We start from the raw sequence: 13,063 nt of genomic DNA on the forward strand, positions 1-13,063 counted from the left end.
CCATGTCACGTCATGGCTTAATTTATAGCATTTTTCCTTTCTTCGTGGTACATGAACTAGCGGTGTACTTTACAGTCTCTGATGTCTTAGGTTTAATGAAATATGGTAAATAATGGAATTTCTTTTGTCTCTCACCTCTCTTTCTCTATTTCTTTATTTTCTTTGACTTCCCTATTCCTTTAGTCTTCCTCCTTTCCTTGCTTAAAAAGATGTGTAGATATACATATATACAAATTATGTATATTCATATATACTCTACAAACATATACACCAGGCTTGGGCCCATCCAGCACCCTCAGAGAACTAGGCACCTGTCTTCTCCACTTGTTCCTTGCCAAAGAGTTGAACTGCAATCCTCTTCCTCAACCGAACCCAAGATGGGACTCTGCAGAAGGTAGAGTCCCTCTCTCGACTCAAAGCCTCCTTACGATATATGGAAAGTTCGGTGAAAAGCCGTTTGTAGGGCCAAGTGAGAACTTCTCATTAGCACTAAGGATGCTGAACGTGGTTTATCTCCCCATCCTCCTTCCTCACCAGCATGGCTAATGAAGGACTGATCTAAACCTTTTGTTCTGAACCCTGGGAATGAAAGAGAAGAGCCGTGTTTTAGTTTTTCTCTTCTTCCATGGGAATAGGTTTGTGGCCAACCCTTAGCTTTAACGAGCCTCTTTAATAAAGATGCCAGCTTCCCCAGGGGCCCACATTGGCCTGCACGGCGAATCTCGGGACTGTATTTTATCTCCAAAAAGCTTTCTGTTGGTGCTGCCAACACACACAGAATTATTAATTAATACAGAGCAGTGCGCGTTGAAACAGCATGGGGCAAGGATCTTGGGAACCTCCGGACTGCCCAATATAAAGTCCTTGTCACTTTTTAAACCTCAAAGTCTGATGAAGACTTTGCTCACAGGTTAGCTATCCAAATTGATGGAAAACGAAGTCAAGAGTATCACATTTTAGCCTCCGGTGGGGTTGTATGTAAATTAACAGGCCTTTAAATCAGGGCAACATTTTGGAGACAATGCAGAAAAACTGCTTGGCAAATAGTACATCCACACACAAAAAAGCTGGCTGAAAAGTCATTTGCTGGCACCCACCAGTACTCCCCTCCAACTTTTCTTAGATCCTCCTATGTTTCTCTACTTCTAAGCCCCTTCAAACAGACATTCCAAACTTTCTCCCACTCTAACCCTGACAAAGATTTCCCCACACGCTAAATTGGGTAGCTCATAGGCAGCTGAAGTATGCCTGTTTCTCCTTGATTCTAGTCTAGTCAAGCTCCCTACCAACCTACCAACCTCAGGAGTTGGTAGGGAGCTTGGTGCTCAAGGCTCTTTTGCCATTCTACTGGATTTGGCTTCCCAAGAACATCAGCTTTTAGGGAATCCAGACACCAAGCGGTATAGTGAATGTTCAAATCTTTTGGAAAGTCTCCATGAGGTAAAGCGGAAAGATGAAAAGAAAAGCATAGTTTCCTATAATTTACAGGAAAACGAAGAGTTAACATTTATTATTCATTTTCCTGGAGGGTACTCCTTCATAGTTTATTAATATCAGGTATAAAACATGTCAAAAACTATGCAGTTAATTGTCTATTTATAGACATTGCCATTTTTTCGAGCAATTACAGGAGCTGGCTTAACCTAGTCAGGTAGGTGTTAAAATAAACCTCAGAAAAAAATTAAGTTGATCCCTTTATCCTTTTTTAAAAAAATATATATTTTATTTATTTATTTTAGAGAAGAGAGAGAAAGAGCACGAGCCGGGGAGGAGTGGAAGGAGAGGGATAAGTGGACTCCACACTGAGCACAGAGCCCGACACCGGGCTCTATCCCAGGACCCTGAGATCATGACCTGAGCTGAAATCAAGAGTTGGACGCTTAACAGACTGAGCCACCTAGGTGCCCGTAAAGTTGATTGATTCCTTTTGGTGAAATTCTTAGCCTACTACCTTTCAACACATCAACACATCTCTAGAGAAACAGCATGTCTCAGTGGTCACGATCGAGCGCTTTGGAGTTAAACTCGATTGCAAGCTGTTTGACCTTGGACATGTCACTTGACATTTCAGGTTTCAGTTTCCTCATCTGAGAAATGGGTATAATGCTACCTAGTTGTTTCTCATTTTCTCTCTACTATCACATCAGTCAAATCAGTTTGGAGTTTTCTTTATCTCTTCTCATGCTCTCCACTTCCTGGGAAGTTATCCATGATCTACATAATATTTCTATTCTTTCAATGGTTCTCCCTAAATTTTAAACAGGCATAGCTAATTTAAAGTTTGCAAGTCATAAACATCTCTAGGCTTCCCCTAATGATGCACAAAATTAGAATGCTTTCACTCTGGTCATTTACAAGTAAATGTGGACTGGCATTTTAGTTCCATGCTGTTTGTTTTACTACCAAAAGATGTCATCATCAGTATTTTTATTTTGTCAATTATTTTGTGAACCAATCAAAACCTTTTTTTTAGAACCAATGTTCTTTTTTTTTTTTTTAAGATTATTCCTTGAGAGAGAGAGGGCACGTGAGAGAGAGAGAGAGAGATCACAGGCAGGGGGGAAGGGGAGAGAGGGAGAAGCAGACTCCCTGCTGAGCAGGGAGCCAGATTCAGGACTCGATCCCAGGACCCTGAGATCTGACCTGAGTCTAAGGCAGGCACTTAACTGACTGAGCCACCCAGGCATCCCAATCAAAACTCTTTTGATTTACCTACACTCCTGTCAGTTTTTTCACATTACATTTATTCATTTGGGCTCCATTTCCTTCTTATTAAGATACACCCTTACCGAAGTGCTTTCAGCCAGGGTTTGTTACCAGGAAACTTCTAGCATGTGATTGCTCACGTCTCCTGCCGGGGCTGGCACTTGAGTTAAAGATTAACAGCGAATGAAAATCATGGTGGACAATTATCTTTTCTCAGAGTGTTGATGATAGTACTCCATGTCTTTTGATTTTTGTTGTGGCTTTGAGAAGTCTGTTCATCCTGTAGTGGTGATCCCTTCACAGACAGTTTCTCTTTGTTCCTCAGCGGCTTTCACAATCTATTCTCTGACTCTGGTGTTTTGTTTTTCAGTTTCATGATGACGTGCTAGGTGTGGTCTCTCTGTGCTTCCTACGTCTGAATAGTCATGTCCCTTCCCCAGCTCTAGAATATGATTAGGCACTCGCTTATCAAAAATTCCCTCTACTTGGGGCACTTGGGTGGCTCAGTCCGTTACGCGTCTATTTTCAGCTCAGGTCATGATCCCAGGGTCCTGGGATCCAGCCCCGCATCGGTCTCCCTGCTTGGCGAGGAGTCTGCTTCTCCCTCTGCCCCTCCCTCTCTCTCTCTCTCTCTAATTTAAAAAAAAAAAAAAATCTAAAAAAATTCCCTCTACTCAATTCTCTCTAAGGAATAGTCTTTCCTTCTGGAATTCCTAGGTGACATATTTTGGGCCTTTTCATTCACTCTTTGATGTCCCCCAACTTCTCCCTCCTATATTTCACCTCTATCTGAGCTGCCTTCTGGCAACTCTTTTCAGCTCTATCTTCCAGCCCAGAATTCCCATCCATATCGACATTATCCTATCATCCGACTTACAGTCTTATCCATCCAGTTACGTTATTTTTCGCTGCTGGACATTCTGCTACTTCACTTCTAAAAGTTTTCATTTATTTTTTTTTCTTCTCATGTTGTCTCACCTTTTCTTTAAATCCTTTCATTTATGTCTTTAGTCATACTAAGCATAATTATATTCTGTTTCAGATCGTTCGTGTCCCTATGGCTATTTATTTTTTGCAGCTGATCTCGTCCATGGTGGATCGTTTCCATGCATCCTTTGCGCTTTGGGTTTGTGCACTCAGCTGACGTACAGCTTATCTGAAACAATTCAGCCTACGTGGAAGGACTCCCTCCAGAGCGTTTTCAACGGCCTTCTACCAGGCACCTTGGGGATATTGTGGTCTGAGCCCAATTTTAATACTAAATTCTCAGGTTGGACTTTCCCAGACGTTGCAGGTAAATTAAAACCTTTAACTCATATACAGACTTGAATTAAAAAAATTCCCACAGAATATTTTACTTTCCCTTTCCAGCCCAGGCCAAAAGAGACAAGCTAGTTGCTTAGGGTCTCCCATGAGTAAAGGACGGGTTTTTTCACCAAGGGCATGCATCTGTGAGGGTACTGGCTTTGCTGCAGGGTCTCATTCAACCTCCCATCTTATATTGGTCCAAGGCTTTATTCTCTGTCTCTGCACAAGCGTGAAAAATCCAGTGCTGAGCCAACAACTCCTCTTCCACAAGCCCAGCCCCCAGTTCATCTCTGGGCTAATTCTCAGGCTTTTCATTTCAGCTTCGTGGCTGCCCTGTACCTTCTTGTGAGCTCCCAGAAGCATTGAAAAGGTCTTTAAACATTTATTATTGTGTTTCGCTGAGCATTTTTTGGTGTTGGTAGCAAGAGGATTTTCAAATTGTCTGTTCCATTAAACTGCCACAACCAAATTCTCTGTTTGGTTTGCTAACCTACTTGAATGTATTACTTTTTGAAAAAGAAAAGGTTTTTAAAATGTGTCACATCTGGTATAATACAAAGAGATGAGATGTAGTGTTTCCTTGGATTCGATCTGCTGAAAAATTAGGCCTCACAGGTGAATAAATTCTTATGAGAAATAATTGATAATTTGATTCTTTTATTAAACTGAATATTTCCACAAATTTTGTTGATCTTATAAGAAAAGCTACAAACTATAGCCACTTGTGTGCATATGAGATGTCATACACGTAATAAATTCTCTTTCTGAGGCAACTTCCAGATTTTCTCATGTAAAATCACCATTTCTCTCTCTTTTTCTTTTTTAGAGAGACAAATGTGAGAGCAGTGGAATGGAGGGCAGAGAGAGAGGGAGAAAGAGAGAATCTTAAGCAGGTTCCATGCTCAGTGCTGAGCCCAACATGACCTAAACTCATGACCTCAGTTGAAATCAAGAGTTGGACACATAACTGACTGAAACACCCAGGCATCCGGGCACCCAAGACCACAATTTCTTAAAGGCACATTATTACATTATGATAATAATTGTATAGATATACTTAGCATGTATCTAACATATATTTTAGGAGGAAAATATAACTAACTCCTTCATAAATGTTGGCAAACAAATTCATAGCTCATGAAACAATAAAGTTTTGTGGAAAACCTTAGAAGAATTGGTGGGAAATGTGGGTATGTTGCAAAGAGCACAGACTTGAGATACAGAGGGGCCTGGGCTCTGAGGCTGTCTCTTCTATGTATTGGCTGTGTGACATTAGGTGAGTTAATGAACCTCTTTGAGCCTCCTTTTCTTCATCATTAAAAGAAGAGATGAGAGCTACCGGGCAGGGTTGTAGTCAGAATTAAATGAGACAATGAATTCATATAGCAAGTACTGAATGAACATTGGTGGAAAGACAAGGAAGGACAGAAGGAAAAAAAGGAGGGAGGAAGGAAGGAAAACTTGAACTGCTGGGAATTAAGGTTACCAGTGTTCTTCTTTTCATTAAAGAACAGGAGTATATCGGCCCTGCTTTCCAAGGAATTAGCCTAATGCTAATTTCTAAATGATCTTCTGCTTGATGGCTATCATTCGTGCAAATTCATTCCAGGTTTTATGGGAGGGTTCATATAACAGCAAAGACAAGTCAAACTACCTGGAACCTGGGATGTCTGGCGCCATTCACCCCTCAGGAAGGTCCCTTAGTAAAGAGTGGAGGGCATCCAGCAATGAGAGCCCTCCTGGGAAAAGAACCCCTCAAGTGACATATGAACGTAGATGGCTGTCACAGGGAGAAACATGGTGTCTGAGCAAACTGGACTTTCAACTTTTCTGCCCCAAATAAGAAATCTATAAAGAATCATAGAGCAAGAAGCTAGGAGGAATTAAAACTGCACAACGTTTTTGATCAGCACCCACAACGGTAGAGTCCTGCTCTCCTTCCAGAAATTTCTAAAGGAATAAAAAGAACACTTTCATGGTCACTATTCCTGCCGAGATGTTTTCGAGATGTCTGCTCTCTGTGAACAGGTTTAGAGGTATGTGGGCACACCAAACACCACAGAGGAAAATGAGCTGGTCCCGTTCCCCTTATTTGGTGGTGTTTATTAGTTTTTTGGTTTTGAAAAAATAATGTCTCTGCCCTCAGGAATGTTGAAAGAACTCAAGTGTGTAAAGGGATGGCCAGCTCAGGCCTAACCTGACACAGCAATTAATTCACCTCTGGATGAAGACCGCTTGCACGCTACCAGCAGAAACCTGCTCACATCACACCTCAGTCTATGAATACGGTTTTTCCATTCATTTCTGAGGATATTTACTTAGGGGGAAAGTTTGTTCTGACTGAGCAGGTAGGCTTTTACATTGCACGTGAGGTAGTTTCTCAGGAGATGATCTGTGTCACCTTGTTGACAGACATTGGGAAGAACAGTTAGTAAGAAGAGAAGGGACATGGCAGTTGTCCTCAGGTCCTCCAGGACTTACGCCAGGACTCTTCCAGGCAGGAAAGCCAAACTACGCAGTGTGTGAGAATGGATGAAGGTGGTGAAGATGTAAAGTCTACCACTGTCTTCCTCCTTCATCGGAACACTGGTCAGGGACCACCCCATCCTTATCCTCAGGAAAAAATATGTTGTTTTGAAAATAACTGTCTAGAGACAGCAGTAATGCCCACAATGCTATTGCAGTTTTAGAAATGCAAATGTTCAGGGCGCCTGGGTGGCTCAGTGGGTTAAAGCCTCTGCCTTTCGCTCAGGTCATGATCCCGGGGTCCTGGGATCGAGCCCCGCATCGGGCTCTCTGCTGGGCGGGGAGCCTGCTTCCTCCTCTCTCTCTCTCTCTCTCTCTCTGCCTGCCTCTCTCCCTACTTGTGATCTCTATCTGTAAAATAAATAAATAAAATCTTAAAAAAAAAAAATGCAAATGTTCACTCTGAATTAGTATCACATAAATGTAAGTTAGCATAATATAAGTGTTGGAATGTGTGCCTCTAGGTTAAAACGTTGATCAAATAAACAAAGTTGTCCAGAGAAATGGACAAGAGATAGACAGACAGCAGTATTACTAAATCTGACTTGGATTACGATGTTGTTAGTTTCAGCAAGATTGCCCATATTCTGCACCATAAAATAAACCTCAACAAATTTAAAAGAATTGAAATCATACAAAGTATAGTTACTGCAAAAAGAATTAAACTAGAAATCCTACAGAACTATCTCTGGAAAATCCCCAAATATTTGGAAATTAAACAAGAAATAATTCATGAGTGAAAGAGGAAGTCACAAAGGAAATTAGAAAATAGTTTGAATTGAACGAAAATGAAAACAAAGTACCAAAAATTGGGGGATGCAATAATCCATATACCCATTGAGAACAAAGCAAGGATGTTTTCCTGCACCAGTCCTATTCAGAATTGTACAGGCAGTCCTAACCAGTGCTTTAAGGCAATAAAAAGAAATAAAAAGCCTACAAATTAGAAAGGAAGAAGTAAAATCGTTTCTGTTCACAGAAGAAATTACAAGAAATCCTACAAGAAAGTTGTTAGAACACTCGGAGAGTTTTGGAAAGTCATAATATTCAATAAACGAAATCAATCATATTTCTATATATGGCAGTAAACAAACGGAAATTGAATTTCAAAGAAAAACTTACCAAAAACAATATGACCAAAAACATTTTAAATATTTAGGTGTAAATCTAACCAAAGATGTCTTAGATCTGACTCTTGAAAATTAGACAAACACAGATATTAAATAAAATCTAGAAAAATTGAGAAATATATCTTGTTCATGGATTGGAAGAGTAAAGAGTGTTAAGATGTTAATTCTCTCCGAATGGATCTATAGATTCAAAACAATCCTAATAAAATTTCTAACAGGTTGGTTTGTTTTGTTGTTGTTTTGTTTTTTGTTTTTTAAAGATTTTATTTATTCATTTGAGAGAAATACAGAGACAAAGCACAAGCAGGGGGAGAGGCAGGGGGAGAAGGAGAAGCAGGCTCCCCACTGAGCTGGGAGCCGGACAGAAGGCTTGATCCCAGGACTTGTAGATCATGGCCTAAGCCAAAGGCAGATGCTTAACCAACTGAGCTACCCAGGCGCCCCTTTCCATGTAGATTTTAAAATCATATTGTTGATTTGTACAAAACAACCTGTTAGGGGCACCTGGGTGGCTCAGATAGTTAAGCATCTGCCTTTGGCTCAGGTCATGATCTCCAGGTCCTGGGATCAAGCCTCTCCTCAGTGGGGAGCCTGCTTCCTCTCCCTCTGACCCACTTCTCTGGGCTTTCTCTCTCTATCTCAAATAAATAAATAAAATCTTAGAACAAAGTTAGAAGACATATGCTACCCAATTTCCAGACTGACTATAGAGCCACAGTAATCAGAACAGTGTGGTATTGACAAAAGGATAAGCATATAGATGGACTGAACTAGACAGTGTCCAGAAATGGACCCATACTTATACAGTCAAGTGATTTTCAGTGAAATAGCAAAGACAATACAATGGGAAAGGACAGTTTTTCCATCAGATGATCCTGGAACAAACAGACATTCACTTGCTTAAAAAAAAAAAGTACCATATTAACAAATTAACATGACATAGATCATATACCAGATTTAAATTAAAACTGTCCTGCATCAGCCTCCCTTCTCCCTCTCCTACCCCTACCTTGTGATTTTTCTCTCTCTTCAAATAAATAAAATCTTTAAAAAAATAAATCAAAACTATGAAACTTATTTTTTTAAGATATTTTTCTATTTTTTATTCATTTGAGAGAGAGAGAGAGAGAAAGTGAGAGCACAAGCAGGAGAAGAAGCAGAGGGAAAGGAAGCAGACTCCTCACAGAGCTGGGAACCTGACATGGGGCTCAGTCCCAGGACCTGGAGATCATGACCTGAGCCAAAGACAGACACTTAACCACCTGAGCCACCCATGCACACAAAACTATGAACTTCTTAAAGGAAACAGAAAAGAAAATCTTTGTGACCTCGGATGAGGCAAAGATTACTTAGATACACAAAAAGCATGACCCATAAAAGAAAAAATTGATCAATTGAGAATTCATAAAAAATGTTTCAATTATACACTTTGAAAAAAAAACAGCATACTATCATGAAAATGAAAGAACAAGGCACTAGCTTGAAAATATATACAAAACACATATCTAATAAAGGGTTTGTGGCTAAAGTATATAAAGAACTCTCAAAACTCAATAATAAGAAAATATATGACCCAAATTATTGAAATAAGCAAGACACTGAATAAACACTTCAACAAAGAACCTATATGAATAGCAAATAAGCAAATGAAAGTAAGCTTGATATCATTATTCCTTACGGAAATGTGAATTAAAACCACAATGAGCCATTATCACTTATTCAAATGGGTAAAATATAGGGAAAAATGGAAACTAGCAATACCAAATGCTGTGGAAATATGGAGGAACTGGAACTCTCATCTACTGCTAGTGGGGATGCAAATTTATTCAATCCCTCTAAAAATAGTTTGGTAATTTCTTATATATACTCACAATATGACTAAGCAATCTCAAGAGAAATTAACTCAAGATGAATGAATATATAAGTACACACAAAAATTTGCATATGAATATTTATAATAGCTTTGTTCATAATCATCTCCATCTTCAGTTGATAAATTATTTTAAATTATTTTTTAAAAAATTTAAAGATTTATTTATTTATTTGAGAGAGAGAGAGAGTGCACAGGGGGAGGGGTAGAGGGGGAGAGGGGGAGAGAGAAAGAATCACAAGCAGACTCCATGCTGAGCGTGGAGTCCATCACAGGGCTCGATCTCACAACCCTGAGATCACTACCTGAGCCAAAACCAAGAGCTGGACACTTAAGTGACTGCCCCACCCAAGTGCCTCTGATAAATGATTTTAAAACTGTGATATATCCATATAATGAAATTGTATTTGACAATCAGAAGAAATAAACTTCTGTTATACATAACAACATGGATGAATATCAAATGATTATGCTAAGATTTACAGATGTACTAAGGCTACGTGGTATGTGATTACATTATATGACATTCTGGAAAGAGCAAACTCTAGGGACAGAAAATGTATCAGTGGTTTCCAGGAGCTGAGGAAAAAGTTGACTGCAAAGTACAAAGGGACACAAGGCCATTTTTTATGGAGAGGAATGTTCTGTATCTTGATTGTGGTGATTTCCATGACTGTATGCAATTGTCAAAACTTATAAAACTGTAAACTAAAACAGGTAATTTCCCCTGCACATGAATTATACGTCAACACATTTGACTTTAATTTTTAAAAGCTGTTTTCTGGAGGAAAAATCCAGTAAGACTCAGAGCCAAGTAAATGAGAAAAAAAATCTTACATGGAAGCACGGCGACTTAATCTAGGATGAAAGGAACCTAAAGAACAGGTTTCCAGAAGAAGATGAAACCAACAACTGAAGGTTAAGTTGTCTATAAAAAATAGCTCAGAAGTCATTGGGAGAATTCCGAGTGTCTCAAGAACTGATAATAATCCACCAGCTGCTCAAGAGCTAAAGAACTGAATCACAGAGAGCGGAAGGCAGAACCCTAAGGCACACACCCATCTGTTCCCCGGCGTATACACTCGGTTTAATCTCCTCCCTGTGAGTGTGGGTGGAACTAGTAAACGTCGGGAAGCAGATGCTGTGCTGAGTGTGGAGCCCATCTTGGGGCTGGATCTCGTGACCCAGAGATCATGACCTGAGCCGAAATCAAGACTCAGACGCTCAAACAACTGAGTCACCCACACGCCCCAGGTCAGCATTAGCCCTCACTAAATGGAAAGGTTCCCCTGTGCTGGGAACTGCCCAGTGCTGGGTGGGGAGGGCATGGAGCAAAGACCCCACGGGCAGCCTGGAGGAGCTGAAAGTGTCTCCAGCAGGGAAGCAGTGACCTTTTGCCAATGAAGGATCTTGGAAAGGTCAGTCATTGGCAAACCTCAGGTGAGATCTGAGATCCCACCCCGGCTAATGTCTTGATTTCAGCCTGAGAAGACTCTTGAGCAGAGAACACGTGCCTGGATGGCTGACCTAGAGAAACTGAGATGGTAAATGTGTGTTGGCCTACACCACTACGTTTGGGGTGATTCTGCCACATAGCAATAGAAAACCAATTCGAAGAGTGAATTAAAATGTGTCGATCTAGTTTAATCAGAAAATGCTTTTGTGATTTTGACTCCAACAGTTCCTCACCGAGTAGTGGGTTAGTTTTAATGATACATTGAACCCAAAAGCATCACAGAAGGTCACATCAAAGAAGAGGGAAGACCAAGGGGATGACATTTTTGGAGGATACTCTCCCACGGTTCTGTCCAGTGCGGACCAAGAAAGCCCCAGTACAGATTTTGGCTCATTGCACTTGGTAACTCATTGTCCCACAGACTTCCCTTCTCCACTTCCAGGCCATGACTGCAGCCACCGCAGCACTAATACTGTCCTCTCTGGGCTGGACACTCTCCCACAGGTCTCTAGGGCCAACGGTGACATCCAGACCGGAAACATGTCAGCACTCACTGGACTTTCTTAACAGTCATTGTTAACACACTCATCTGTGAGGCTAGTCATCAGGAAATAACCACTCAGCTTTATAACCATAAAAGAAAGCATGAATCATTCCTGAAACCTCTTTCCGTATATGTGATAACAGAAAGAGAGTTTTTTCTCCGCTCAAACAATATTATTTTAATTTTAGCTTGCAGTATCTTGCAAATTTAAAAAATGACATTCTTTGTTTTTATCAGATTATCAATTCTTTAATTCTAGAAAATTCTTTATTCTAAACATTATAAAATGAAAACGGAATTAAGAACTTACCCTGTAACTTTTTAGTCTGATGAAATCCACCTTCATAGAGACAAATCTGTCTGAATTTCGACTGATGTTCTTAAGGTGTTCTACAAGATCGGCACAGAACTTGTAACCTCCTTTAAGCACACACAGAATCATAATGTCACAGTATCCTATGTCTTTCATAATATCCTTAGCCAGCCGTTCAGTTCTGAAAGAGGGATTAAAAGATATATTAAGGCATAAGTACTTCTGAGTATTTTTTTTCCCTTTCAAAAAAAGGCATGATGCATTACCCATATTAGATTACACAGGGGATCGTGGAGGAGAGCTTGGGCGACAGAAGCCTACAGATAAAGAAGCTTTGTTAAATCTGGACAAAGAGAGAGTGTTCAAAACATTATTTCTGATAACCATATCATCCCTCGTGTATTTTTGTTCCTCGGTGTCACAAACACGGGTAAGGTGTAAAATACATGTTAAAGATCACGAATGCTATTATTTTATCACTGCAGAGCCTGGTTGTTAACAATGCTATGAAAGTACCTGGTGATGTTATACCCACGTCATAGCAAAGAGAGAGGACACGGAGAATGACTCACCTTACAGCATTAGAAGAGACTGGAAGAAAATTCAAGTCCACAGAAACTATCAAAATAATCACCTCTGTCTTCTCTTTGACAAAGATAGCACATTACCTATGTGAAAAGAGCTCAGGGTACGATTCCGGGGGGCACCATTTCCAGGGAGCACCATGCAAATGATGACTTCCTGGAGCTAGACAACACTGCAGCCTCGGGCTGGCACCCAAAGCCTGATTTGGAACCGACACTGTATTTTTTCTAATTGTTTCATGTCCAGAAGTCCATTGCCCACACATCCATATGACATTAAAACTTTGAATGGAGGCAGGAGCTAAGGTGCATATTTAAAAAAATTCCTACTGGCACTTCAGATAGAATTAGATTTAAAATGTGATAAATGAATGATCTGAATATATATATATATATATATATATATGTATATACACACACACACATATGTATATGTATGTACATCTGTATCTATAAAGCATTATATTACATATGTTCCACATATCTCATATATTGCCTAATATATTTTATATATAAGTTATATATGTGTGTATATGTATACATATGTAGAAACTTATACATATTAAATGGCAACCACGGTTTCAGACAATGTTTCTCAAAACATGCTCATTGAGAAAAGGGACATC

General features: G+C 39.9%; 1 protein-coding gene across 1 annotated transcript in view; it reads right to left on the reverse strand.

Moving 5' to 3' along the window:
• PRTFDC1 (phosphoribosyl transferase domain containing 1) overlaps positions 1–13,063 on the reverse strand; it is a 92,681-nt gene that overhangs the window by 64,770 nt on the left and 14,848 nt on the right. The window contains exon 3 of the mRNA XM_046011050.1: positions 11,851–12,034. Within this exon, the coding sequence (XP_045867006.1) occupies positions 11,851–12,034 (184 nt within the window). The remainder of the gene's footprint in view (positions 1–11,850; positions 12,035–13,063) is intronic.

This window comes from Meles meles, chromosome 7 (genome assembly GCF_922984935.1).
Source record: "Meles meles chromosome 7, mMelMel3.1 paternal haplotype, whole genome shotgun sequence".
Classification (NCBI taxonomy): Eukaryota; Metazoa; Chordata; class Mammalia; order Carnivora; family Mustelidae; genus Meles; species Meles meles.